The sequence below is a fragment of the Eleutherodactylus coqui genome, chromosome 8 (genome assembly GCF_035609145.1).
Source record: "Eleutherodactylus coqui strain aEleCoq1 chromosome 8, aEleCoq1.hap1, whole genome shotgun sequence".
NCBI classification, from domain to species: Eukaryota; Metazoa; Chordata; class Amphibia; order Anura; family Eleutherodactylidae; genus Eleutherodactylus; species Eleutherodactylus coqui.
Genome location: NC_089844.1, coordinates 186144922 through 186171310, shown reverse-complemented (window position 1 = coordinate 186171310; position 26389 = coordinate 186144922). Strand labels below are relative to the sequence as shown.

The window sequence follows — 26389 nt, the reverse complement described above, 5'->3', positions numbered from 1 at the left end:
TCTGAGACTGGCCAATAAAAGAAAAAGATTAAGATGGGCAAAAGAACACAGACATTGGACAGAAGAAGACTGGAAAAAAGTGTTGTGGACGGATGAATCCAAGTTTGAGGTGTTTGGATCACAAAGAAGAACGTTTGTGAGACGCAGAACAAATGAAAAGATGCTGGAAGAATGCCTGACGCCATCTGTTAAGCATGGTGGAGGTAATGTGATGGTCTGGGGTTGCTTTGGTGCTGGTAAGGTGGGAGATTTGTACAGGGTAAAAGGGATTCTGAATAAGGAAGGCTATCACTCCATTTTGCAACGCCATGCCATACCCAGTGGACAGCGCTTGATTGGAACCAATTTCATCCTACAACAGGACAATGACCCTAAACACACCTCCAAATTGTGCAGGAACTATTTACAGCAGAAGCAGGCAGCTGGTATTCTATCAGTAATGGAGTGGCCAGCGCAGTCACCAGATCTGAACCCCATTGAGCTGTTGTGGGAGCAGCTTGACCGTATGGTACGCCAGAAGTGCCCATCCAACCAATCCAACTTGTGGGAGATGCTTCTAGAAGCGTGGGGTGCAATTTCACAAGCTTACCTCAACAAATTAACAGCTAGAATGTCAAAGGTGTGCAATGCTGTAATTGCTGCAAAAGGAGGATTCTTTGACGAAAGCAAAGTTTGATGTAAAAACAATGTTATTTCAAATACAAATCATTATTTCTAACCTTGTCAATGTCTTGGCTCTATTTTCTATTCATTTCACAACGCATGGTGGTGAATAAGTGTGACTTTTCATGGAAAACACAAAATTGTTTGGGTGACCCCAAACTTTTGAACGGTAGTGTATCTTACAAAGGGAGAGGAGGGACATGATGGAAACCTTTATATATGTTACAGGAGGAGAGAAGGGAGAGGAGGGACATGATGGAAACCTTTATATATGTTATTGGAGGAGAGGAGGGACATGATGGAAACTGTTATATATGTTAGAGGAGGAGAGAAGGGAGAGGAGGGACATGATGGAAACCTTTATATATGTTAGAGAAGGAGAGAAGGGAGAGGGGAACATGATGGAAACCTTTTTATATGTTACAGAAGGAGAGAAGGGAGAGGAGGACATGATGGAAACCTTTATATATATTACAGGGGGAGAGAAAAAAGAGAAGGGACATGATGGAAACCTTTGTATATGTTACAGGAGGAGAGAAAGGAGAGAATGGACATGATGGAAACCTTTATATATGTTAGAGGGGGAGAGGAGGGACATGATGAAAACCTTTATATATGTTACAGAAGGGAGAGGAGGACATGATGGAAACCTTTATAGATGTTACAGAAGGAGAGAAGGGGGAGGAGGACATGATGGAAACCTTTATATATGTTATGGGAGGAGAGAGGGGAGAGGAGGGACATGATGGAAACCTTTATATATGTTACAGGAGGAGAAGGGAGAGGAGGACATGATGGAAACCTTTATATATGTTACAGGAGGAGAGAAGGGAGATGAGGACATGATGGAAACCTTTATATATGTTACAGGAGGAGAGAAGGGAGAGTAGGGACATGATGGAAACCTTTATATATGTTAGAGAAGGAGAGAAGGGAGAGGGGAACATGATGGAAACCTTTTTATAGGTTACAGAAGGAGAGAAGGGAGAGGAGGACATGATTGAAACCTTTATATATATTACAGGGGCAGAGAAAGAAGAGAAGGGACATGATGGAAACCGTTATATATGTTAGAGGAGGAGAGAAGGGAGAGGAGGGGCATGATGGAAACCTTTATATATGTTACAGAAGGGAGAGGAGGACATGATGGAAACCTTTATACATGTTACATGAGGAGAGAAGGGAGATGAGGACATGATGGAAACCTTTATATATGTTACAGGAGGAGAGAAGGGAGAGTAGGGACATGATGGAAACCTTTATATATGTTATGGGAGGAGAGAAGGGAGAGGAGGGACATGATGGAAACCTTTATATATGTTACAGAAGGAGAGAAGGGCGAGGAGGACATGATGGAAACCTTTATATATGTTACAGGAGGAGAGAAAGGAGAGAAGGGACATGATGGAAACCTTTATATATGTTAGAGGGGGAGAGGAGGGACATGATGAAAACCTTTATATATGTTACAGAAGGGAGAGGAGGACATGATGGAAACCTTTATAGATGTTACAGAAGGAGAGAAGGGGGAGGAGGACATGATGGAAACCTTTATATATGTTACAGGAGGAGAGAAGGGAGAGTAGGGACATGATGGAAACCTTTATATATGTTATGGGAGGAGAGAAGGGAGAGGAGGACATGATGGAAACCGTTATATATGTTACAGGAGGAGAGAAGGGAGAGTGGAACATTATGGAAACCTTTATATATGTTACAGGAGGAGAGAAGGCAGAGGAGGACATGATGGAAACCTTTATATATATATTACAGGAGGAGATAAGGAGAGGGGGACATGATGGAAACCTTTATATATGTTACAGGAGGAGAGAAGAGGGAGGGGGACATGATGGAAACCTTTATATATGTTACAGGAGGAGAGAAGGGAGAAGGAGGGACATGATAGCGACCTTTATACATGTTACAGGAGGAGAGACATGATGGAAACCTTTATATATGTTACAGGAGGAGAGAAGGGAGAGGAGAATATGATGGAAACCTTTATACATGTTACAGGAGAAGAGAAGGGAGAGGACATGATGGAAACCTTTATTTATGTTACAGGAGAAGAGAAGGGAGAGGAGGACATGATGGAAACCTTTTATATGTTACAGGAGGGGAGAAGGGAGAGGAGAACATGATGGAAATCTTTATATATGTTACAGGAGGAGAGAAGGGAAAGGAGGGACATGATGGAACATTTATATATGTTACAGGAGGAGAGAAGGGAGAGTAGGACATGATGGAAACCTTTATATATGTTACAGGAGGAGAGAAGAGAGAGGAGGACATGATGGAAACCTTTATATATGTTACAGGAGAAGAGAAAGGAGAGAAGGGACATGATGGAAACCTTTATATATGTTAGAGGGGGAGAGGAGGGACATGATGAAAACCTTTATATATGTTACAGAAGGGAGAGGAGGACATGATGGAAACCTTTATAGATGTTACAGAAGGAGAGAAGGGGGAGGAGGACATGATGGAAACCTTTATATATGTTACAGGAGGAGAGAAGGGAGAGTAGGGACATGATGGAAACCTTTATATATGTTATGGGAGGAGAGAAGGGAGAGGAGGGACATGATGGAAAGCGTTATATATGTTAGAGGAGGAGAGAAGGGAGAGGAGGGACATGATGGAAACCTTTATATATGTTACAGGAGGAGAGAAGGGAGAGGAGGACATGATGGAAACCTTTATATATGTTACAGAAGGGAGAGGAGGACATGATGGAAACCTTTATAGATGTTACAGAAGGAGAGAAGGGGGAGGAGGACATGATGGAAACCTTTATATATGTTATGGGAGGAGAGAGGGGAGAGGAGGGACATGATGGAAACCTTTATATATGTTACAGGAGGAGAAGGGAGAGGAGGACATGATGGAAACCTTTATATATGTTACAGGAGGAGAGAAGGGAGAGTGGGACATTATGGAAACCTTTATATATGTTACAGGAGGAAAGAAGGCAGAGGAGGACATGATGGAAACCTTTATATATGTTACAGGAGGAGATAAGGAGAGGGGGACATGATGGAAACCTTTATATATGTTACAGGAGGAGAGAAGAGGGAGGGGGACATGATGGAAACCTTTATATATGTTACAGGAGGAGAGAAGGGAGAAGGAGGGACATGATAGCGACCTTTATACATGTTACAGGAGGAGAGACATGATGGAAACCTTTATATATGTTACAGGAGGAGAGAAGGGAGAGGAGAATATGATGGAAACCTTTATACATGTTACAGGAGAAGAGAAGGGAGAGGACATGATGGAAACCTTTATTTATGTTACAGGAGAAGAGAAGGGAGAGGAGGACATGATGGAAACCTTTTATATGTTACAGGAGGGGAGAAGGGAGAGGAGAACATGATGGAAATCTTTATATATGTTACAGGAGGAGAGAAGGGAAAGGAGGGACATGATGTAACATTTATATATGTTACAGGAGGAGAGAAGGGAGAGTAGGACATGATGGAAACCTTTATATATGTTACAGGAGGAGAGAAGAGAGAGGGGGACATGATGGAAACCTTTATATATGTTACAGGAGGAGAGAAGGGAGAGGAGGGACATGATGGAAACCTTTATATATCTTACAAAGGGAGAGGAGGGACATGATGGAAACCTTTATATATGTTATTGGAGGAGAGGAGGGACATGATGGAAACTGTTCTATATGTTAGAGGAGGAGAGAAGGGAGAGGAGGGACATGATGGAAACCTTTATATATGTTACAGAAGGAGAGAAGGGAGAGGAGTACATGATGGAAACCTTTATATATATTACAGGGGGTGAGAAAGAAGAGAAGGGACATGATGGAAACCTTTATATATGTTACAGGAGGAGAGAAAGGAGAGAATGGACATGATGGAAACCTTTATATATGTTAGAGGGGGAGAGGAGGGACATGATGAAAACCTTTATATATGTTACAGAAGGGAGAGGAGGACATGATGGAAACCTTTATAGATGTTACAGAAGGAGAGAAGGGGGAGGAGGACATGATGGAAACCTTTATATATGTTATGGGAGGAGAGAGGGGAGAGGAGGGACATGATGGAAACCTTTATATATGTTACAGGAGGAGAAGGGAGAGGAGGACATGATGGAAACCTTTATATATGTTACAGGAGGAGAGAAGGGAGAGTGGGACATTATGGAAACCTTTATATATGTTACAGGAGGAGAGAAGGCAGAGGAGGACATGATGGAAACCTTTATATATATATTACAGGAGGAGATAAGGAGAGGGGGACATGATGGAAACCTTTATATATGTTACAGGAGGAGAGAAGATGGAGGGGGACATGATGGAAACCTTTATATATGTTACAGGAGGAGAGAAGGGAGAAGGAGGGACATGATAGCGACCTTTATACATGTTACAGGAGGAGAGACATGATGGAAACCTTTATATATGTTACAGGAGGAGAGAAGGGAGAGGAGAATATGATGGAAACCTTTATACATGTTACAGGAGAAGAGAAGGGAGAGGACATGATGGAAACCTTTATTTATGTTACAGGAGAAGAGAAGGGAGAGGAGGACATGATGGAAACCTTTTATATGTTACAGGAGGGGAGAAGGGAGAGGAGAACATGATGGAAATCCTTATATATGTTACAGGAGGAGAGAAGGGAAAGGAGGGACATGATGGAAACCTTTATATATGTTATGGGAGGAGAGGAGGGACATGATGGAAACTGTTATATATGTTAGAGGAGGAGAGAAGGGAGAGGAGGGACATGATGGAAACCTTTATATATGTTAGAGAAGGAGAGAAGGGAGAGGGGAACATGATGGAAACCTTTTTATATGTTACAGAAGGAGAGAAGGGAGAGGAGGACATGATGGAAACCTTTATATATATTACAGGGGGAGAGAAAGAAGAGAAGGGACATGATGGAATCCGTTATATATGTTAGAGGAGGAGAGAAGGGAGAGGAGGGGCATGATGGAAACCTTTATATATGTTACAGAAGGGAGAGGAGGACATGATGGAAACCTTTATATATGTTACATGAGGAGAGAAGGGAGATGAGGACATGATGGAAACCTTTATATATGTTACAGGAGGAGAGAAGGGAGAGTAGGGACATGATGGAAACCTTTATATATGTTATGGGAGGAGAGAAGGGAGAGGAGGGACATGATGGAAACCGTTATATATGTTAGAGGAGGAGAGAAGGGAGAGGAGGGACATGATGGAAACCTTTATATATGTTACAGAAGGAGAGAAGGGCGAGGAGGACATGATGGAAACCTTTATATATGTTATGGGAGGAGAGAGGCGAGAGGGGAACATGATGGAAACCTTTATATATGTTACAGGAGGAGAGAAGGGAGAGGGGGACATGATGGAAACCGTTATATATGTTACAGAAGGAGAGAAGGGCGAGAAGGACATGATGGAAACCTTTATATATGTTACAGGAGGAGAGAAAGGAGAGAAGGGACATGATGGAAACCTTTATATATGTTAGAGGGGGAGAGGAGGGACATGATGAAAACCTTTATATATGTTACAGAAGGGAGAGGAGGACATGATGGAAACCTTTATAGATGTTACAGAAGGAGAGAAGGGGGAGGAGGACATGATGGAAACCTTTATATATGTTACAGGAGGAGAGAAGGGAGAGTAGGGACATGATGGAAACCTTTATATATGTTATGGGAGGAGAGAAGGGAGAGGAGGGACATGATGAAAACCGTTATATATGTTAGAGGAGGAGAGAAGGGAGAGGAGGGACATGATGGAAACCTTTATATATGTTACAGGAGGAGAGAAGGGAGAGGAGGACATGATGGAAACCTTTATATATGTTACAGGAGGAGAGAAAGGAGAGAATGGACATGATGGAAACCTTTATATATGTTAGAGGGGGAGAGGAGGGACATGATGAAAACCTTTATATATGTTACAGAAGGGAGAGGAGGACATGATGGAAACCTTTATAGATGTTACAGAAGGAGAGAAGGGGGAGGAGGACATGATGGAAACCTTTATATATGTTATGGGAGGAGAGAGGGGAGAGGAGGGACATGATGGAAACCTTTATATATGTTACAGGAGGAGAAGGGAGAGGAGGACATGATGGAAACCTTTATATATGTTACAGGAGGAGAGAAGGGAGAGTGGGACATTATGGAAACCTTTATATATGTTACAGGAGGAGAGAAGGCAGAGGAGGACATGATGGAAACCTTTATATATATATTACAGGAGGAGATAAGGAGAGGGGGACATGATGGAAACCTTTATATATGTTACAGGAGGAGAGAAGAGGGAGGGGGACATGATGGAAACCTTTATATATGTTACAGGAGGAGAGAAGGGAGAAGGAGGGACATGATAGCGACCTTTATACATGTTACAGGAGGAGAGACATGATGGAAACCTTTATATATGTTACAGGAGGAGAGAAGGGAGAGGAGAATATGATGGAAACCTTTATACATGTTACAGGAGAAGAGAAGGGAGAGGACATGATGGAAACCTTTATTTATGTTACAGGAGAAGAGAAGGGAGAGGAGGACATGATGGAAACCTTTTATATGTTACAGGAGGGGAGAAGGGAGAGGAGAACATGATGGAAATCTTTATATATGTTACAGGAGGAGAGAAGGGAAAGGAGGGACATGATGGAACATTTATATATGTTACAGGAGGAGAGAAGGGAGAGTAGGACATGATGGAAACCTTTATATATGTTACAGGAGGAGAGAAGAGAGAGGGGGACATGATGGAAACCTTTATATATGTTACAGGAGGAGAGAAGGGCGAGGAGGACATGATGGAAACCTTTATATATGTTACAGGAGGAGAGAAAGGAGAGGAGGACATGATGGAAACCTTTATATATGTTAGAGGGGGAGAGGAGGGACATGATGAAAACCTTTATATATGTTACAGAAGGGAGAGGAGGACATGATGGAAACCTTTATAGATGTTACAGAAGGAGAGAAGGGGGAGGAGGACATAATGGAAACCTTTATATATGTTACAGGAGGAGAGAAGGGAGAGTAGGGACATGATGGAAACCTTTATATATGTTATGGGAGGAGAGAAGGGAGAGGAGGGACATGATGGAAACCGTTATATATGTTAGAGGAGGAGAGAAGGGAGAGGAGGGACATGATGGAAACCTTTATATATGTTACAGGAGGAGAGAAGGGAGAGGAGGACATGATGGAAACCTTTATATATGTTACAGGAGGAGAGAAAGGAGAGAATGGACATGATGGAAACCTTTATATATGTTAGAAGGGGAGAGGAGGGACATGATGAAAACCTTTATATATGTTACAGAAGGGAGAGGAGGACATGATGGAAACCTTTATAGATGTTACAGAAGGAGAGAAGGGGGAGGAGGACATGATAGAAACCTTTATATATGTTATGGGAGGAGAGAGGGGGGAGGAGGACATGATAGAAACCTTTATATATGTTATGGGAGGAGAGAGGGGAGAGGAGGGACATGATGGAAACCTTTATATATGTTACAGGAGGAGAAGGGAGAGGAGGACATGATGGAAACCTTTATATATGTTACAGGAGGAGAGAAGGGAGAGTGGGACATTATGGAAACCTTTATAAATGTTACAGGAGGAGAGAAGGCAGAGGAGGACATGATGGAAACCTTTATATATATATTACAGGAGGAGATAAGGAGAGGGGGACATGATGGAAACCTTTATATATGTTACAGGAGGAGAGAAGAGGGAGGGGGACATGATGGAAACCTTTATATATGTTACAGGAGGAGAGAAGGGAGAAGGAGGGACATGATAGCGACCTTTATACATGTTACAGGAGGAGAGACATGATGGAAACCTTTATATATGTTACAGGAGGAGAGAAGGGAGAGGAGAATATGATGGAAACCTTTATACATGTTACAGGAGAAGAGAAGGGAGAGGACATGATGGAAACCTTTATTTATGTTACAGGAGAAGAGAAGGGAGAGGAGGACATGATGGAAACCTTTTATATGTTACAGGAGGGGAGAAGGGAGAGGAGAACATGATGGAAATCTTTATATATGTTACAGGAGGAGAGAAGGGAAAGGAGGGACATGATGGAACATTTATATATGTTACAGGAGGAGAGAAGGGAGAGTAGGACATGATGGAAACCTTTATATATGTTACAGGAGGAGAGAAGAGAGAGGGGGACATGATGGAAACCTTTATATATGTTACAGGAGGAGAGAAGGGCGAGGAGGACATGATGGAAACCTTTATATATGTTACAGGAGGAGAGAAAGGAGAGGAGGACATGATGGAAACCTTTATATATGTTAGAGGGGGAGAGGAGGGACATGATGAAAACCTTTATATATGTTACAGAAGGGAGAGGAGGACATGATGGAAACCTTTATAGATGTTACAGAAGGAGAGAAGGGGGAGGAGGACATAATGGAAACCTTTATATATGTTACAGGAGGAGAGAAGGGAGAGTAGGGACATGATGGAAACCTTTATATATGTTATGGGAGGAGAGAAGGGAGAGGAGGGACATGATGGAAACCGTTATATATGTTAGAGGAGGAGAGAAGGGAGAGGAGGGACATGATGGAAACCTTTATATATGTTACAGGAGGAGAGAAGGGAGAGGAGGACATGATGGAAACCTTTATATATGTTACAGGAGGAGAGAAAGGAGAGAATGGACATGATGGAAACCTTTATATATGTTAGAAGGGGAGAGGAGGGACATGATGAAAACCTTTATATATGTTACAGAAGGGAGAGGAGGACATGATGGAAACCTTTATAGATGTTACAGAAGGAGAGAAGGGGGAGGAGGACATGATAGAAACCTTTATATATGTTATGGGAGGAGAGAGGGGGGAGGAGGACATGATAGAAACCTTTATATATGTTATGGGAGGAGAGAGGGGAGAGGAGGGACATGATGGAAACCTTTATATATGTTACAGGAGGAGAAGGGAGAGGAGGACATGATGGAAACCTTTATATATGTTACAGGAGGAGAGAAGGGAGAGTGGGACATTATGGAAACCTTTATAAATGTTACAGGAGGAGAGAAGGCAGAGGAGGACATGATGGAAACCTTTATATATATATTACAGGAGGAGATAAGGAGAGGGGGACATGATGGAAACCTTTATATATGTTACAGGAGGAGAGAAGAGGGAGGGGGACATGATGGAAACCTTTATATATGTTACAGGAGGAGAGAAGGGAGAAGGAGGGACATGATAGCGACCTTTATACATGTTACAGGAGGAGAGACATGATGGAAACCTTTATATATGTTACAGGAGGAGAGAAGGGAGAGGACATGATGGAAACCTTTATTTATGTTACAGGAGAAGAGAAGGGAGAGGAGGACATGATGGAAACCTTTTATATGTTACAGGAGGGGAGAAGGGAGAGGAGAACATGATGGAAATCTTTATATATGTTACAGGAGGAGAGAAGGGAAAGGAGGGACATGATGGAACATTTATATATGTTACAGGAGGAGAGAAGGGAGAGTAGGACATGATGGAAACCTTTATATATGTTACAGGAGGAGAGAAGAGAGAGGGGGACATGATGGAAACCTTTATATATGTTACAGGAGGAGAGAAGGGAGAGGAGGGACATGATGGAAACCTTTATATACACTACCGTTCAAAAGTTTGGGGTCACATTGAAATGTCCTTATTTTTGAAGGAAAAGCACTGTACTTTTCAATGAAGATAACTTTAAACTACTCCTAACTTTAAACAAATGCACTCTATACATTGCTAATGTGGTAAATGACTATTCTAGCTGCAAATGCCTGTTTTTTTGTGCAAAATCTACAAAGGTGAATAGAGGCCCATTTCCAGCAACTATCACTCCAGTGTTCTAATGGTACAATGTGTTTGCTCATTGGCTCAGAAGGCTAATTGATGATTAGAAAACCCTTGTGCAATCATGTTCACACATCTGAAAACAGTCTAGCTCGTTACAGAAGCTACAAAACTGACCTTCCTGTGAGCAGATTGAGTTTCTGGAGCATCACATTTGTGGGGTCAATTAAACGCTCAAAATGGCCAGAAAAAGAGAACTTTCATCTGAAACTCGACAGTCTATTCTTGTTCTTAGAAATGAAGGCTATTCCATGCGAGAAATTGCTAAGAAATTGAAGATTTCCTACAACGGTGTGTACTACTCCCTTCAGAGGACAGCACAAACAGGCTCTAACCAGAGTAGAAAAAGAAGTGGGAGGCCGCGTTGCACAACTAAGCAAGAAGATAAGCACATTAGAGTCTCTAGTTTGAGAAACAGACGCCTCACAGGTACCCAACTGGCATCTTCATTAAATAGTACCCGCAAAACACCAGTGTCAACATCTACAGTGAAGAGGCGGCTGCGGGATTTTGGGCTTCAGGGCAGAGTGGCAAAGAAAAAGCCATATCTGAGACTGGCCAATAAAAGAAAAAGATTAAGATGGGCAAAAGAACACAGACATTGGACAGAAGAAGACTGGAAAAAAGTGTTGTGGACGGATGAATCCAAGTTTGAGGTGTTTGGATCACAAAGAAGAACGTTTGTGAGACGCAGAACAAATGAAAAGATGCTGGAAGAATGCCTGACGCCATCTGTTAAGCATGGTGGAGGTAATGTGATGGTCTGGGGTTGCTTTGGTGCTGGTAAGGTGGGAGATTTGTACAGGGTAAAAGGGATTCTGAATAAGGAAGGCTATCACTCCATTTTGCAACGCCATGCCATACCCAGTGGACAGCGCTTGATTGGAACCAATTTCATCCTACAACAGGACAATGACCCTAAACACACCTCCAAATTGTGCAGGAACTATTTACAGCAGAAGCAGGCAGCTGGTATTCTATCAGTAATGGAGTGGCCAGCGCAGTCACCAGATCTGAACCCCATTGAGCTGTTGTGGGAGCAGCTTGACCGTATGGTACGCCAGAAGTGCCCATCCAACCAATCCAACTTGTGGGAGATGCTTCTAGAAGCGTGGGGTGCAATTTCACAAGCTTACCTCAACAAATTAACAGCTAGAATGTCAAAGGTGTGCAATGCTGTAATTGCTGCAAAAGGAGGATTCTTTGACGAAAGCAAAGTTTGATGTAAAAACAATGTTATTTCAAATACAAATCATTATTTCTAACCTTGTCAATGTCTTGGCTCTATTTTCTATTCATTTCACAACGCATGGTGGTGAATAAGTGTGACTTTTCATGGAAAACACAAAATTGTTTGGGTGACCCCAAACTTTTGAACGGTAGTGTATCTTACAAAGGGAGAGGAGGGACATGATGGAAACCTTTATATATGTTACAGGAGGAGAGAAGGGAGAGGAGGGACATGATGGAAACCTTTATATATGTTATTGGAGGAGAGGAGGGACATGATGGAAACTGTTATATATGTTAGAGGAGGAGAGAAGGGAGAGGAGGGACATGATGGAAACCTTTATATATGTTAGAGAAGGAGAGAAGGGAGAGGGGAACATGATGGAAACCTTTTTATATGTTACAGAAGGAGAGAAGGGAGAGGAGGACATGATGGAAACCTTTATATATATTACAGGGGGAGAGAAAAAAGAGAAGGGACATGATGGAAACCTTTGTATATGTTACAGGAGGAGAGAAAGGAGAGAATGGACATGATGGAAACCTTTATATATGTTAGAGGGGGAGAGGAGGGACATGATGAAAACCTTTATATATGTTACAGAAGGGAGAGGAGGACATGATGGAAACCTTTATAGATGTTACAGAAGGAGAGAAGGGGGAGGAGGACATGATGGAAACCTTTATATATGTTATGGGAGGAGAGAGGGGAGAGGAGGGACATGATGGAAACCTTTATATATGTTACAGGAGGAGAAGGGAGAGGAGGACATGATGGAAACCTTTATATATGTTACAGGAGGAGAGAAGGGAGATGAGGACATGATGGAAACCTTTATATATGTTACAGGAGGAGAGAAGGGAGAGTAGGGACATGATGGAAACCTTTATATATGTTAGAGAAGGAGAGAAGGGAGAGGGGAACATGATGGAAACCTTTTTATAGGTTACAGAAGGAGAGAAGGGAGAGGAGGACATGATTGAAACCTTTATATATATTACAGGGGCAGAGAAAGAAGAGAAGGGACATGATGGAAACCGTTATATATGTTAGAGGAGGAGAGAAGGGAGAGGAGGGGCATGATGGAAACCTTTATATATGTTACAGAAGGGAGAGGAGGACATGATGGAAACCTTTATACATGTTACATGAGGAGAGAAGGGAGATGAGGACATGATGGAAACCTTTATATATGTTACAGGAGGAGAGAAGGGAGAGTAGGGACATGATGGAAACCTTTATATATGTTATGGGAGGAGAGAAGGGAGAGGAGGGACATGATGGAAACCTTTATATATGTTACAGAAGGAGAGAAGGGCGAGGAGGACATGATGGAAACCTTTATATATGTTACAGGAGGAGAGAAAGGAGAGAAGGGACATGATGGAAACCTTTATATATGTTAGAGGGGGAGAGGAGGGACATGATGAAAACCTTTATATATGTTACAGAAGGGAGAGGAGGACATGATGGAAACCTTTATAGATGTTACAGAAGGAGAGAAGGGGGAGGAGGACATGATGGAAACCTTTATATATGTTACAGGAGGAGAGAAGGGAGAGTAGGGACATGATGGAAACCTTTATATATGTTATGGGAGGAGAGAAGGGAGAGGAGGACATGATGGAAACCGTTATATATGTTACAGGAGGAGAGAAGGGAGAGTGGAACATTATGGAAACCTTTATATATGTTACAGGAGGAGAGAAGGCAGAGGAGGACATGATGGAAACCTTTATATATATATTACAGGAGGAGATAAGGAGAGGGGGACATGATGGAAACCTTTATATATGTTACAGGAGGAGAGAAGAGGGAGGGGGACATGATGGAAACCTTTATATATGTTACAGGAGGAGAGAAGGGAGAAGGAGGGACATGATAGCGACCTTTATACATGTTACAGGAGGAGAGACATGATGGAAACCTTTATATATGTTACAGGAGGAGAGAAGGGAGAGGAGAATATGATGGAAACCTTTATACATGTTACAGGAGAAGAGAAGGGAGAGGACATGATGGAAACCTTTATTTATGTTACAGGAGAAGAGAAGGGAGAGGAGGACATGATGGAAACCTTTTATATGTTACAGGAGGGGAGAAGGGAGAGGAGAACATGATGGAAATCTTTATATATGTTACAGGAGGAGAGAAGGGAAAGGAGGGACATGATGGAACATTTATATATGTTACAGGAGGAGAGAAGGGAGAGTAGGACATGATGGAAACCTTTATATATGTTACAGGAGGAGAGAAGAGAGAGGAGGACATGATGGAAACCTTTATATATGTTACAGGAGGAGAGAAAGGAGAGAAGGGACATGATGGAAACCTTTATATATGTTAGAGGGGGAGAGGAGGGACATGATGAAAACCTTTATATATGTTACAGAAGGGAGAGGAGGACATGATGGAAACCTTTATAGATGTTACAGAAGGAGAGAAGGGGGAGGAGGACATGATGGAAACCTTTATATATGTTACAGGAGGAGAGAAGGGAGAGTAGGGACATGATGGAAACCTTTATATATGTTATGGGAGGAGAGAAGGGAGAGGAGGGACATGATGGAAAGCGTTATATATGTTAGAGGAGGAGAGAAGGGAGAGGAGGGACATGATGGAAACCTTTATATATGTTACAGGAGGAGAGAAGGGAGAGGAGGACATGATGGAAACCTTTATATATGTTACAGAAGGGAGAGGAGGACATGATGGAAACCTTTATAGATGTTACAGAAGGAGAGAAGGGGGAGGAGGACATGATGGAAACCTTTATATATGTTATGGGAGGAGAGAGGGGAGAGGAGGGACATGATGGAAACCTTTATATATGTTACAGGAGGAGAAGGGAGAGGAGGACATGATGGAAACCTTTATATATGTTACAGGAGGAGAGAAGGGAGAGTGGGACATTATGGAAACCTTTATATATGTTACAGGAGGAAAGAAGGCAGAGGAGGACATGATGGAAACCTTTATATATGTTACAGGAGGAGATAAGGAGAGGGGGACATGATGGAAACCTTTATATATGTTACAGGAGGAGAGAAGAGGGAGGGGGACATGATGGAAACCTTTATATATGTTACAGGAGGAGAGAAGGGAGAAGGAGGGACATGATAGCGACCTTTATACATGTTACAGGAGGAGAGACATGATGGAAACCTTTATATATGTTACAGGAGGAGAGAAGGGAGAGGAGAATATGATGGAAACCTTTATACATGTTACAGGAGAAGAGAAGGGAGAGGACATGATGGAAACCTTTATTTATGTTACAGGAGAAGAGAAGGGAGAGGAGGACATGATGGAAACCTTTTATATGTTACAGGAGGGGAGAAGGGAGAGGAGAACATGATGGAAATCTTTATATATGTTACAGGAGGAGAGAAGGGAAAGGAGGGACATGATGTAACATTTATATATGTTACAGGAGGAGAGAAGGGAGAGTAGGACATGATGGAAACCTTTATATATGTTACAGGAGGAGAGAAGAGAGAGGGGGACATGATGGAAACCTTTATATATGTTACAGGAGGAGAGAAGGGAGAGGAGGGACATGATGGAAACCTTTATATATCTTACAAAGGGAGAGGAGGGACATGATGGAAACCTTTATATATGTTATTGGAGGAGAGGAGGGACATGATGGAAACTGTTCTATATGTTAGAGGAGGAGAGAAGGGAGAGGAGGGACATGATGGAAACCTTTATATATGTTACAGAAGGAGAGAAGGGAGAGGAGTACATGATGGAAACCTTTATATATATTACAGGGGGTGAGAAAGAAGAGAAGGGACATGATGGAAACCTTTATATATGTTACAGGAGGAGAGAAAGGAGAGAATGGACATGATGGAAACCTTTATATATGTTAGAGGGGGAGAGGAGGGACATGATGAAAACCTTTATATATGTTACAGAAGGGAGAGGAGGACATGATGGAAACCTTTATAGATGTTACAGAAGGAGAGAAGGGGGAGGAGGACATGATGGAAACCTTTATATATGTTATGGGAGGAGAGAGGGGAGAGGAGGGACATGATGGAAACCTTTATATATGTTACAGGAGGAGAAGGGAGAGGAGGACATGATGGAAACCTTTATATATGTTACAGGAGGAGAGAAGGGAGAGTGGGACATTATGGAAACCTTTATATATGTTACAGGAGGAGAGAAGGCAGAGGAGGACATGATGGAAACCTTTATATATATATTACAGGAGGAGATAAGGAGAGGGGGACATGATGGAAACCTTTATATATGTTACAGGAGGAGAGAAGATGGAGGGGGACATGATGGAAACCTTTATATATGTTACAGGAGGAGAGAAGGGAGAAGGAGGGACATGATAGCGACCTTTATACATGTTACAGGAGGAGAGACATGATGGAAACCTTTATATATGTTACAGGAGGAGAGAAGGGAGAGGAGAATATGATGGAAACCTTTATACATGTTACAGGAGAAGAGAAGGGAGAGGACATGATGGAAACCTTTATTTATGTTACAGGAGAAGAGAAGGGAGAGGAGGACATGATGGAAACCTTTTATATGTTACAGGAGGGGAGAAGGGAGAGGAGAACATGATGGAAATCCTTATATATGTTACAGGAGGAGAGAAGGGAAAGGAGGGACATGATGGAAACCTTTATATATGTTATGGGAGGAGAGGAGGGACATGATGGAAACTGTTATATATGTTAGAGGAGGAGAGAAGGGAGAGGAGGGACATGATGGAAACCTTTATATATGTTAGAGAAGGAGAGAAGGGAGAGGGGAACATGATGGAAACCTTTTTATATGTTACAGAAGGAGAGAAGGGAGAGGAGGACATGATGGAAACCTTTATATATATTACAGGGGGAGAGAAAGAAGAGAAGGGACATGATGGAATCCGTTATATATGTTAGAGGAGGAGAGAAGGGAGAGGAGGGGCATGATGGAAACCTTTATATATGTTACAGAAGGGAGAGGAGGACATGATGGAAACCTTTATATATGTTACATGAGGAGAGAAGGGAGATGAGGACATGATGGAAACCTTTATATATGTTACAGGAGGAGAGAAGGGAGAGTAGGGACATGATGGAAACCTTTATATATGTTATGGGAGGAGAGAAGGGAGAGGAGGGACATGATGGAAACCGTTATATATGTTAGAGGAGGAGAGAAGGGAGAGGAGGGACATGATGGAAACCTTTATATATGTTACAGAAGGAGAGAAGGGCGAGGAGGACATGATGGAAACCTTTATATATGTTATGGGAGGAGAGAGGCGAGAGGGGAACATGATGGAAACCTTTATATATGTTACAGGAGGAGAGAAGGGAGAGGGGGACATGATGGAAACCGTTATATATGTTACAGAAGGAGAGAAGGGAGAGGAGGACATGATGGAAACCTTTATATATGTTACAGAAGGAGAGGGATCTAGGGGGGACATGATGGAGACCTTTATATATGTTACAGGAGAAGAGAAGGGAGAGGAGAACATGATGGAAGCCTTTATATATGTTACAGGAGGAGAGAAGGGAGAGGGGGACATGATGGAAACCGTTATATATGTTACAGAAGGAGAAAAGGGAGAGGAGGACATGATGGAAACCTTTATATATGCTACAGGAGGAGAGAAGTGAAAGGGAGGACATGATGGAAACCTTTATATATGTTAGAGGAGGAGAGAAGGGAAAGGGAGGACATGATGGCGACCTTTATATATGTTATGGGAGGAGAGAGGCGAGAGGAGAGACACAATGGAAACTGAAATATTTTGAAGGTATAAATAAGGTTCAGGAAAGAAGTGTATTTATTAGGAAGCTCTACACTAGAACAATGGGGAGAGGGGGGGCACAATCTGAGATCACTTGGGGGAAAAATCTGAATCAGCATCAAGAAATACATTACTATTTACTGGAAGAGTTGTAGGTGTTTAAAACATATTCCGGCAGACGTTGTTGGAAATACAACAATAAATGATTGAAGCTGCTTGGGATAAATATACATCTATCCTAAGAAAGGAATATAAAGGGAACAATATGATGGCAGGCTGGATGCACCGGGCGTCTTTTTCTGCTGTCAGTTTTCTATGAGTATATGTAAAAATTCCATGTTGCCATAGCCCCGATGTACAGTCCAGCTCTGTCCTCCTTTGTCTGGAGGCTTTGCCCATATAGATCCTTTACATATATTCATTAGTTAAGTATCAATGTTTCCATTTTATATGCACTTTCTCTTTTTATCGTTATTTTACACTCATTGTCAAACAAAATCCGGTCCATAGAAGCAGATGTCGTTTTGATGCAAAACTTGGCATGCGATTACATCTCAGACAGATATGATGCAGGTTAGATGAAAGGTCTTGCCACCAGAGACCCTAAAAGTGGTTCCTTGGCCTATAAAAGGAGGCTCCTTGTATGTAGTGACCTCCTCTTCCACTTGGGTGGAGCTTGTTGACCACTAGACGCCTCTACGACGCAGAGAAGAGGTTTCACTCCGTTACCAGAGTCTGAGGGGGGCGCATTGTTCGGATGTGAGAAGCTGGATGGTCATATCCATGAACTGCTGCTACCTAGGCTGTTCTGGCTTGCCAAGGTCAGGGGTGGAAAAGTCAGGATACACCTCTCTGCATGAAAATGAGCATATACAATAATTTGACAGGTTTATTGATTGAGCTAAATACAATGTTGTGTGCTTTGTTTAACCAGGTAACTGTCTTATATGTTGATATTGGTTTATTTCACATTCTATAGATGGTTCGCCTGCATTATAATCAGAACAAGGATTCCGCCCGCTGCTATCCGATTTTCTTCATGTGTATTCGAGTCCCCGCCTCATCTGTGGATGTAAACTTAACACCAGATAAAACACAAGTGCTGCTACATAATAAGGTGCGTAATGATTATTTTCATATAGCAGATAATTGCAAGACAGTTGGATTTTATCAGCAGTTTTGCTCCTGCATAAATGCTGACGGATCTCCAGGGGTTCGTCAAAATAATAAAGGCACCTAGATGTTTCACGGGACTTCTTATTAATAACATCTAGGACGCCTCTGGCAGGTAATGCAGCCTGAATTCAGTTTGGGATGGACTCATACAAGCGCTGAATGATGTCTAATGGAATATCGGACCACTTGTCAAGCAATAACCCTTTCAGCCCGGGTAGGGATGTTAAGGGAGAGGGCGGGGATAACTCTTGTTCTCGCTACTGGTTAGATCTGGTGACTGTGCTGGCCAGAGAAGATGCTGAACCCCATTTTCATGCTCCTGAGACTACGTCTGGACGTCACGAGCTGCATGGGTAGTGGCATTACCATCCTGGAGAATCTCTGTCAGGAAACAATGTCAGCACATCGGGTGGACCTCGTCGGCCAAAATGTCAATATAGTCCTTGGCAGTCAGTCTCACTTTTAAGGTGACTGCTGAAAACCACCACCATGCTGGACTGCAGGAAGCAGGGATCTAAACTTTGCCGGGAGGAACCGAGCAGGCTGCTACCCCCTGGAGTAGTTCCGGTGTGGTTGGCAGGTGATCCACGGGGGTCAGAGACACTGGTGCAAAGCACCAAGAACAGTCTAAACTGAGAACAAAATCTGGTCTGGTGTCTGGACAGGCAGAGTGCAAACAGAAACTAAGTAAGAATCCAAGAAGCAGGGCAGACGCTGAAGCCAGGAGCAGGAAGCCTTTGCTGGGTGACAGACAAGCAGAATCCCCAGCTTAGCTAAATAGAAGGGTAATAGTCAATTACCCTGCAGCTGGACTGCAAGCAATGGGGAGGATTAACTCCTGCAGTGCTGATGGAAAGTAAACTGCTAAAGGCTATTCATACAGGAGGAACAGAACGACGCTCGCGTCTGCTGAGAATAGCAAGAGGGTGACTGACTCGGGTAGCTCACCTAACAATTGCCTCACATGATCTAGACTCTATGCTTCTCTTAATACATCCCAGAATTGTGTTTGCCTTTTTGGCTGCTGCATCACATTATTCACTCATGTTCAGTCTATGATCTATTAGTATACTTATACTAGCATGTCTTTTTCACATGTGCTGCTGCTCAGCCGAATTCCTCCCATTCTGTATGTACTTTTTACATTTTTCTTCCCCAGATGTAGGACTTTGCATTTCTCCTTGTTAAATACCATTCTGTTAGTCGCCGCCCGCTGTTCAAGCTTTTCTAGATCTTTTTGAATCCTTGCTCTCTCTTTTCTAGTGTTAGCTATCCCTCCTAGCTTTGTGTTGTCTGCAAATTTGATCAGTTTCCCCTCAATTCCCTCCTCCAGATCATATTATAAAAATGTTGAACACTGGGCCTAGGACTGACCCCTTATATCTATCTGTACATAGTTATTAGAGCGCCACCTTGTTGCAGTCCTGGGTATAAATAGATGATGGGAGAGATCTCTGTACTGACCCCTGATATATTTATACATAGTTATTAGACTGCCCCCTTGTTACAGTCCTGGATATAAATAGGTGATGGGAGAGATCCCTGTATTGACCCCTGATATATCTATACATAGTTGTTGGAGCGCCCCCTTGTTACAGTCCTGGATATAATAGATGATGGAGAGATCTCTGTATTGTCCCCCGATATATCTATACATAGTTGTTAGAGCGCCCCCTTGTTACAGTCCTGGATATAATAGATGATGGGAGAGATCTCAGTACTGACCACTGATATATCTATACATAGTTATTAGAGCGCCCTCCTTCTTATAGTCGTGGGTATAATAGATGATGGGGGAGATCCCTGTATTGACCCCTGGTATATCTATACATAGTTGTTAGAGCGCCCCCTTGTTACAGTCCTGGATATAATAGATGATGGCAGAGATCTCTGTACTGACCCCTGATATATTTATACATAGTTATTAGAGCGCCCCCTTGTTACAGTCCTGGGTATAATAGATGATGGGGGAGATCTCTGTACTGACCCCTGATATATCTATACATATTTATTAGAGCGCCCCCTTGTTACAGTCCTGGATATAAATAGGTGACGGGAGAGATCTCTGTACTGATCCCCGATTATATCTATACATAGTTATTAGAGCGCCCCCTTGCTACAGTCCTGGGTATAAATACATGATGGGAGAGATCTCTGTACTGACCCCTGATAGATCCATACATCGTTATTAGAGTGCCCCCTTGTTACAGTCCTGGTATAATAGGTGATGGGAGAGATCCCTGTATTGACCCCTGATATATCTATACATAGTTGTTAGAGCGCCCCCTTGTTACAGTCCTGGATATAGTAGATGATGGCAGAGATCTCTGTACTGACCCCCAATAATTAGAGTGCCCCCTTGTTACAGTCCTGGATAGAATAGATGATTGCAGAGATCTCTGTACTGACCCCTAATATATTTATACATAGTTATTAGGGCGCCCCCTTGTTGCAGTCCTGGGTATAATAGATGATGGGAGAGATCTCTGCACTGACCCTTGATATATAATATACATAGTCATTAGGTTTCCCCTTAACCGTCTTTTTTTCTAAACTAACTAAGCCCAATTTTGATCACCTCTCTGGGTATTGTGGTCCACCCATCCCATTTATTACTTTAGTTTCCCGCCCTTGTACCCGCTCAAGCTCTGATATGTCCTTTTTGAGTACCGCTGCCCAAAAGTGTCCCCAATATTCCGTATGAGGTCTGACCAGTGACTTGTAAAGAGGAAGAACAATGTTCTCGTCATGTGCCCCTAGAGCTCTTGTGATTTCCCCTCCTATGTGCTTTGACAACTTACCAGCACCTTAAGGCCTTTGTTACACAAAATGATTAAAAAATTGTCCTTCACTCTCATTTTTTGCTCACTGTCTGCAGACATAAACATTATCGTTGGCTCGTTCAGGTAATGTTTGGTTAAATTACTGATCGTTCAGTCCTTCTCACTTATACAGCAGATGTGAACAGCAACGATGTATCTGCCGGCATAAACCGGCTGCACGGGCGAGCGACCTAATGATGACATCACTTGCTCATTCAAACGATAAATCGTTTGGTGTAAACGGACCCTTATTGCGTCACTCGCAGCCCGTTACTCTAGATATTAACTGGTGATTCGACGCCGCGTTTTTTTTTCCATTTTCGTTTTTTCCTTCCCCCTTTTAAAAAATCGTAATTCCTTTATTTATAGATTAACGTCACTGTATGAGGGCTTGTTTTTTGCGGGACGAGTTGTATTTTTCAGTGGTGCTGTTTAATGTACCATATAATGTACTGAAAAACTTTTACAAAGTTCTAAGTAGAGTAAAATGAGGAAAAATAGAACTTCCCCCATCTTTCGTTGTGTCTTTTTTCTACAGCATACACACTGCAACAAAAATCACACAATAACTTCATTCTACGGGTCAGTGTGATTGCTACGATACCAAACTTATACAGTTTTATTTTTTTTTTTTTGCTGTAGTACTTTAATTTCTTTTCAAAGACTTTTTTTAATTATTATTTTCTGCTGCATCTTCTGCACGCAATACCTTTTTTATTTTTCCGTTGACATAGTTGTGCGAGGGCTCATTTTTTGCGCGATGTCCTGTAGTTTCCGTTGGTACCATTTTGTAATACAAACAACTTTTTTATCACTTTTTATTGCATATTTTCTTGAAGAGAGGGTGACCAAAAAAGCACATTTCTGGCGGTCGTTATTTTTTTTTCTGACGACATTCACCGTGCGGGGTAAATAATGCATTACTTTGATAAATCTGACTTTTACGGACGCAGAAATACCAAATATGTATTTTTGTTTTATAATTTAGATTATTTTATTGTAAGTATTGCAAAAAGTAGGTTTTTTGAACTTTTATTACGTTTTTTTTCAACAATTAGTAAAACTTTATTCTTATTTTTACTTTTTTTTTAGTCCCCAGAGGAGACAACAACATGCTTTGATCACTCCTGCAGTACGATGTAAGCCATAGCATTACATCATACTGCGATCGGGCAGGCATTCTATCAAGCCGTTCGGGGGATTTAAATGCCGCTGTCAGAATTTCACAGCAGCATTTAAATAGTTAACAGCCCCGATGAGCTAGACAGCTGAGTGGAGCTGTTGTCGCCGGGTGTCGGCTGTAATTAACAGCTGGCGCCCACGCTGTATGAAGGGAGGTCGTCCCGCGATTTCCCTTCATACATACTTCAACCCGCAGGATGTAACTGTACGCCCTAAAGCGGGAAGGGGTTATAGGGAACCTGTCACCAGTTTTTAGCAAATAACCAATAGCAGCATGACAATTATGTAGTATATATCTTTCCCACGCTGCATTTGCTATCACTGTGGATAAAAGGATACCTGAATAATAGTATATATAATGAACGGTGTTGTCCACTAACCGGACGACATTGCCTCTGTAGATCGAACTATATAACAAAAAGAGCAGTACTTACCCCTGCATTGCTACGGGGATCGAGTGCTGAAGCCCCGCTATTCTTTTGGTGGAAGATGATGTCATCGCAAGTCAACTGATCGCTGCAGCCGATCGGAGGCTATAGTGTCATCATTCTGAACTTCTGGCATCATGGCGCCCAGGATGTAAGCGCTGATACCAAAAGAATGGGCAGTGACACTGCAGCCTCTGATTGCCTGCAGCAGTCAGGTGACTTCAAGTGAAATCATCTTCCACAACAAACACTGTGAGGACTGCGGGGCTATATCACTGGATCCCTATGGCATAGGAGGGGTAAGTACTGCTCTATTGGTTATTTTAACACAGTTGGAGCTGTAGGAGCAATATAGTCCGGTAACTGGACAACCCCATTAACTAATTGCTCTAATTGGCTTGGGTGATGAATATTAACATGAACATAATTCGTTTTGTCCTTCCCCCAGGAGTTCATTCTTGAGGCTGTGGAGAATGTGTTAAAATCTGTGTATCCTGACCAAGGAACTATAGCAATTTGCAAACCCGGTGCAGAGTCCAAAGATATTAACACCAAATGCATCGAATCTCCAAGTGCCGATCAGCACAAAAACAGCAACATGGAAAACAAGGAGAGCGAAAAACTAAATGTTTCTTTGTCTCCTGAGAATAAAAATTATGGTGGAAGAGAGAACCAATCACAGGGGTCATCCAGCCACGATCATTCGATGCCCTCTGACTTAGAGGAAGTTGATGGAAAAGAATATTTCGAGGCACATACATCTAGTTCTTCTTCAGACCAAGGCAACCAGAAAGATTTAATGGGAAACCAAGAAGGTGATGGACTTTGTTCTTCTGCAGTCACCCAGACTCCAGAATTAAAAGGCTTTGAAAACACGGCCTTCGGCGATGATCCTGCAATAACTGATGAGGCTTGGAGCAGAGGGAATGCTTTCAGAACCTCCACAGGAGAAGACATACAGCCGGTAATGGTGTTGTGTCCTTCAGCTGTGAGCCTCGGGGGAGAGGAAGCAAATGAAACGGCTTTGGATAAGAGTCAGAGTGAAAACACAGAGCAGAAAACAACAAATAAAATAACAGAGAAATCTGGATTTGTTACGGCTTATGATCTCATTAACAGTCGAGTTATCAAGAAGCCTGTGTCTGCTGTAGATATCTTCACTCAGGAAAGCAGAACTGCGGTTCTCGGGGACAGTCCACACCTTGCATTTGAGGAAATTCCATCAGTTATTAAGGACATGTGGGAAAAACTTAGTGAAGAAGAAAAATTAAGGTAAGCTTTCCCCTTAAGTGTGACAGCCCAGTGAAGACGGCCCAGGGTAGGACATTCTGTCGGTAATGACTGGCGGGGGTAGGACACCTTGTGAATGAGGACTACCCAGGATAGGACATTGTGTGAGAGAGGACGGCCCAGGGTAGGACATTCTGTGAGTGAGGACTACCAGGAGTTGGACACCTTGTGACATTCTGTCAGTTAAGACTGGCAGGGGTAGGACACTTTGTGAATGAGTGTGAATGAGGACTACCCAGGAAAGTACATTCTGTGAGTGGGGAAGGCCCAGGGTAGGACATTTCGTGATTGAGGACGGCCCAGAATAGGACATTTTGTGATTGAGGACGGCCTAGGGTAGGACATTCTGTGAGTCAGGATGGCCCAGGGTAGGATATTCTGTGGGTGAGGCCTACCAGAGGTTGGACACCTTGTGAGTGAGGATGGCCTGGGGTAGGACATTCTGTGAGTGAGGACGGCCCTGGGTAGGACATTTTGTGAATGAGGGTGGCCTAGAGTAGGACATCCTTTGAGAGATGACTGCCCAGGTTGGGCTATCCTCTGAGTGAGAACTTTCCAGGGTAGGACATCCTGTGAGTGAGTACCACTCAGGGTAGAACATCAAATGGAAAGGAAAAAGAACACAGCCCTACATACTCAGTACAGATCTGTATCCTGTCTGTGGTTGGTATATGTGACAGTGTGTTGGGGATCTGTATCCTGCCTGTGGTCGGTATATGTGACTGTGTGTTGGGGATCTGTATCCGTCACATATATCGACCACAGACATGATACAGAACCCCAACACACAGTCACATATACTGGAGAGAGAATATAACCCATTTAAGGAACAATCGCAGTCTATTTAAAGGTGTTTTTAAAGACAGTCATGCACCGCTCATTGTTCATGTGACTGCTCCAGCCAATGATACTGCCATGAATGGTACATGATCACTGAAGCCACTGATTGGTGAACAATGAATGGCACCTGATTGCTGCGATTGGAGTGGGGACCGGAAGTGTATATGTGATTGGACAAATAAAATGCCAAGTAGAAGATGGGGTGAAAAGTGTAAATATGTCGGTGTTGATTTTGATCCGTATATAAATATAATATAGCATTTAATTTATACATACAGATATGAAGAAAAAGCAGCTAAGGACCTGGCGAGGTACGAGACGCAGACGGCAAAAGCTGCAGGAGGAACCATGCAAAAGGCAAGAGAGACAGGGAAAAAACTGAAACTGATGCTGAACAAGAGCCCTGCCCAGAAAAGTAAGCTGAAGGCCCCCATGTCCAACCAGCAGATTCTAGACAAGTTATTTCATTCTCAAGTCGAGAAGAAGTCCGCCTTGCTGCCCGCCATCAAAACCGTCACAGTGGACTTTAGCTTGTCCAATCTAAGGCAACAACTTTACAAGCCTAGAAGAAAGGAAACAACTGGTGTTGGAGCAACTACCTTAATAAATAAACTGAATGTCCCCGGTGCCTGGGTCGTAGCATCGAAGAATGGCATAGCCCTACTGAACCCCTACAGAGTGGAAGAAGCCCTGTTATATAAACGCCTCGTGGAAAACCATAAACTTCCTGTGGAGAAGCTGGACGCGCCAATTATATTAAATGAAAGGTAAAATGCAAAGTTAGAACTTCAAAGGGTTTTCTATAAAGGGGCCTCCAGTGTACACTGCAAGGGGAATAGATTACTGTGTCACGCTGCCAGTGGCCAACCCCATAGCAAGCATCTATACGCCTGTTTGCGGCAATCGTTAAGGGGCCTTATTCTGATGTGTGCACCGTTTTATGGCACTGCATCAGAAGCCTGGCATGGGACGCTTGTCTGATCGCATTGCAGGAGTCTACGGTCACATCGGACCCCCACAATGTGATTGCCTGGTCCCAATGGGTTGCTATGGCACCCGGAGGCTTGAAGGTGGCCTCTGGGTCTTGCCAGCCACAGTGTATGGTGTAA

The 26389-nt window shown here is 42.7% G+C and overlaps 1 protein-coding gene across 2 annotated transcripts in view; it reads left to right on the top strand.

The window, feature by feature from the left end:
* PMS1 (PMS1 homolog 1, mismatch repair system component) overlaps positions 1 to 26389 on the top strand; it is a 153078-nt gene that overhangs the window by 112764 nt on the left and 13925 nt on the right. For both annotated transcript variants that reach the window (XM_066577098.1, XM_066577097.1), the window contains 3 exons: positions 18522 to 18659; positions 23599 to 24422; positions 25559 to 26047. In XM_066577098.1, coding sequence (XP_066433195.1) covers positions 18522 to 18659; positions 23599 to 24422; positions 25559 to 26047 — 1451 coding nt within the window. The remainder of the gene's footprint in view (positions 1 to 18521; positions 18660 to 23598; positions 24423 to 25558; positions 26048 to 26389) is intronic.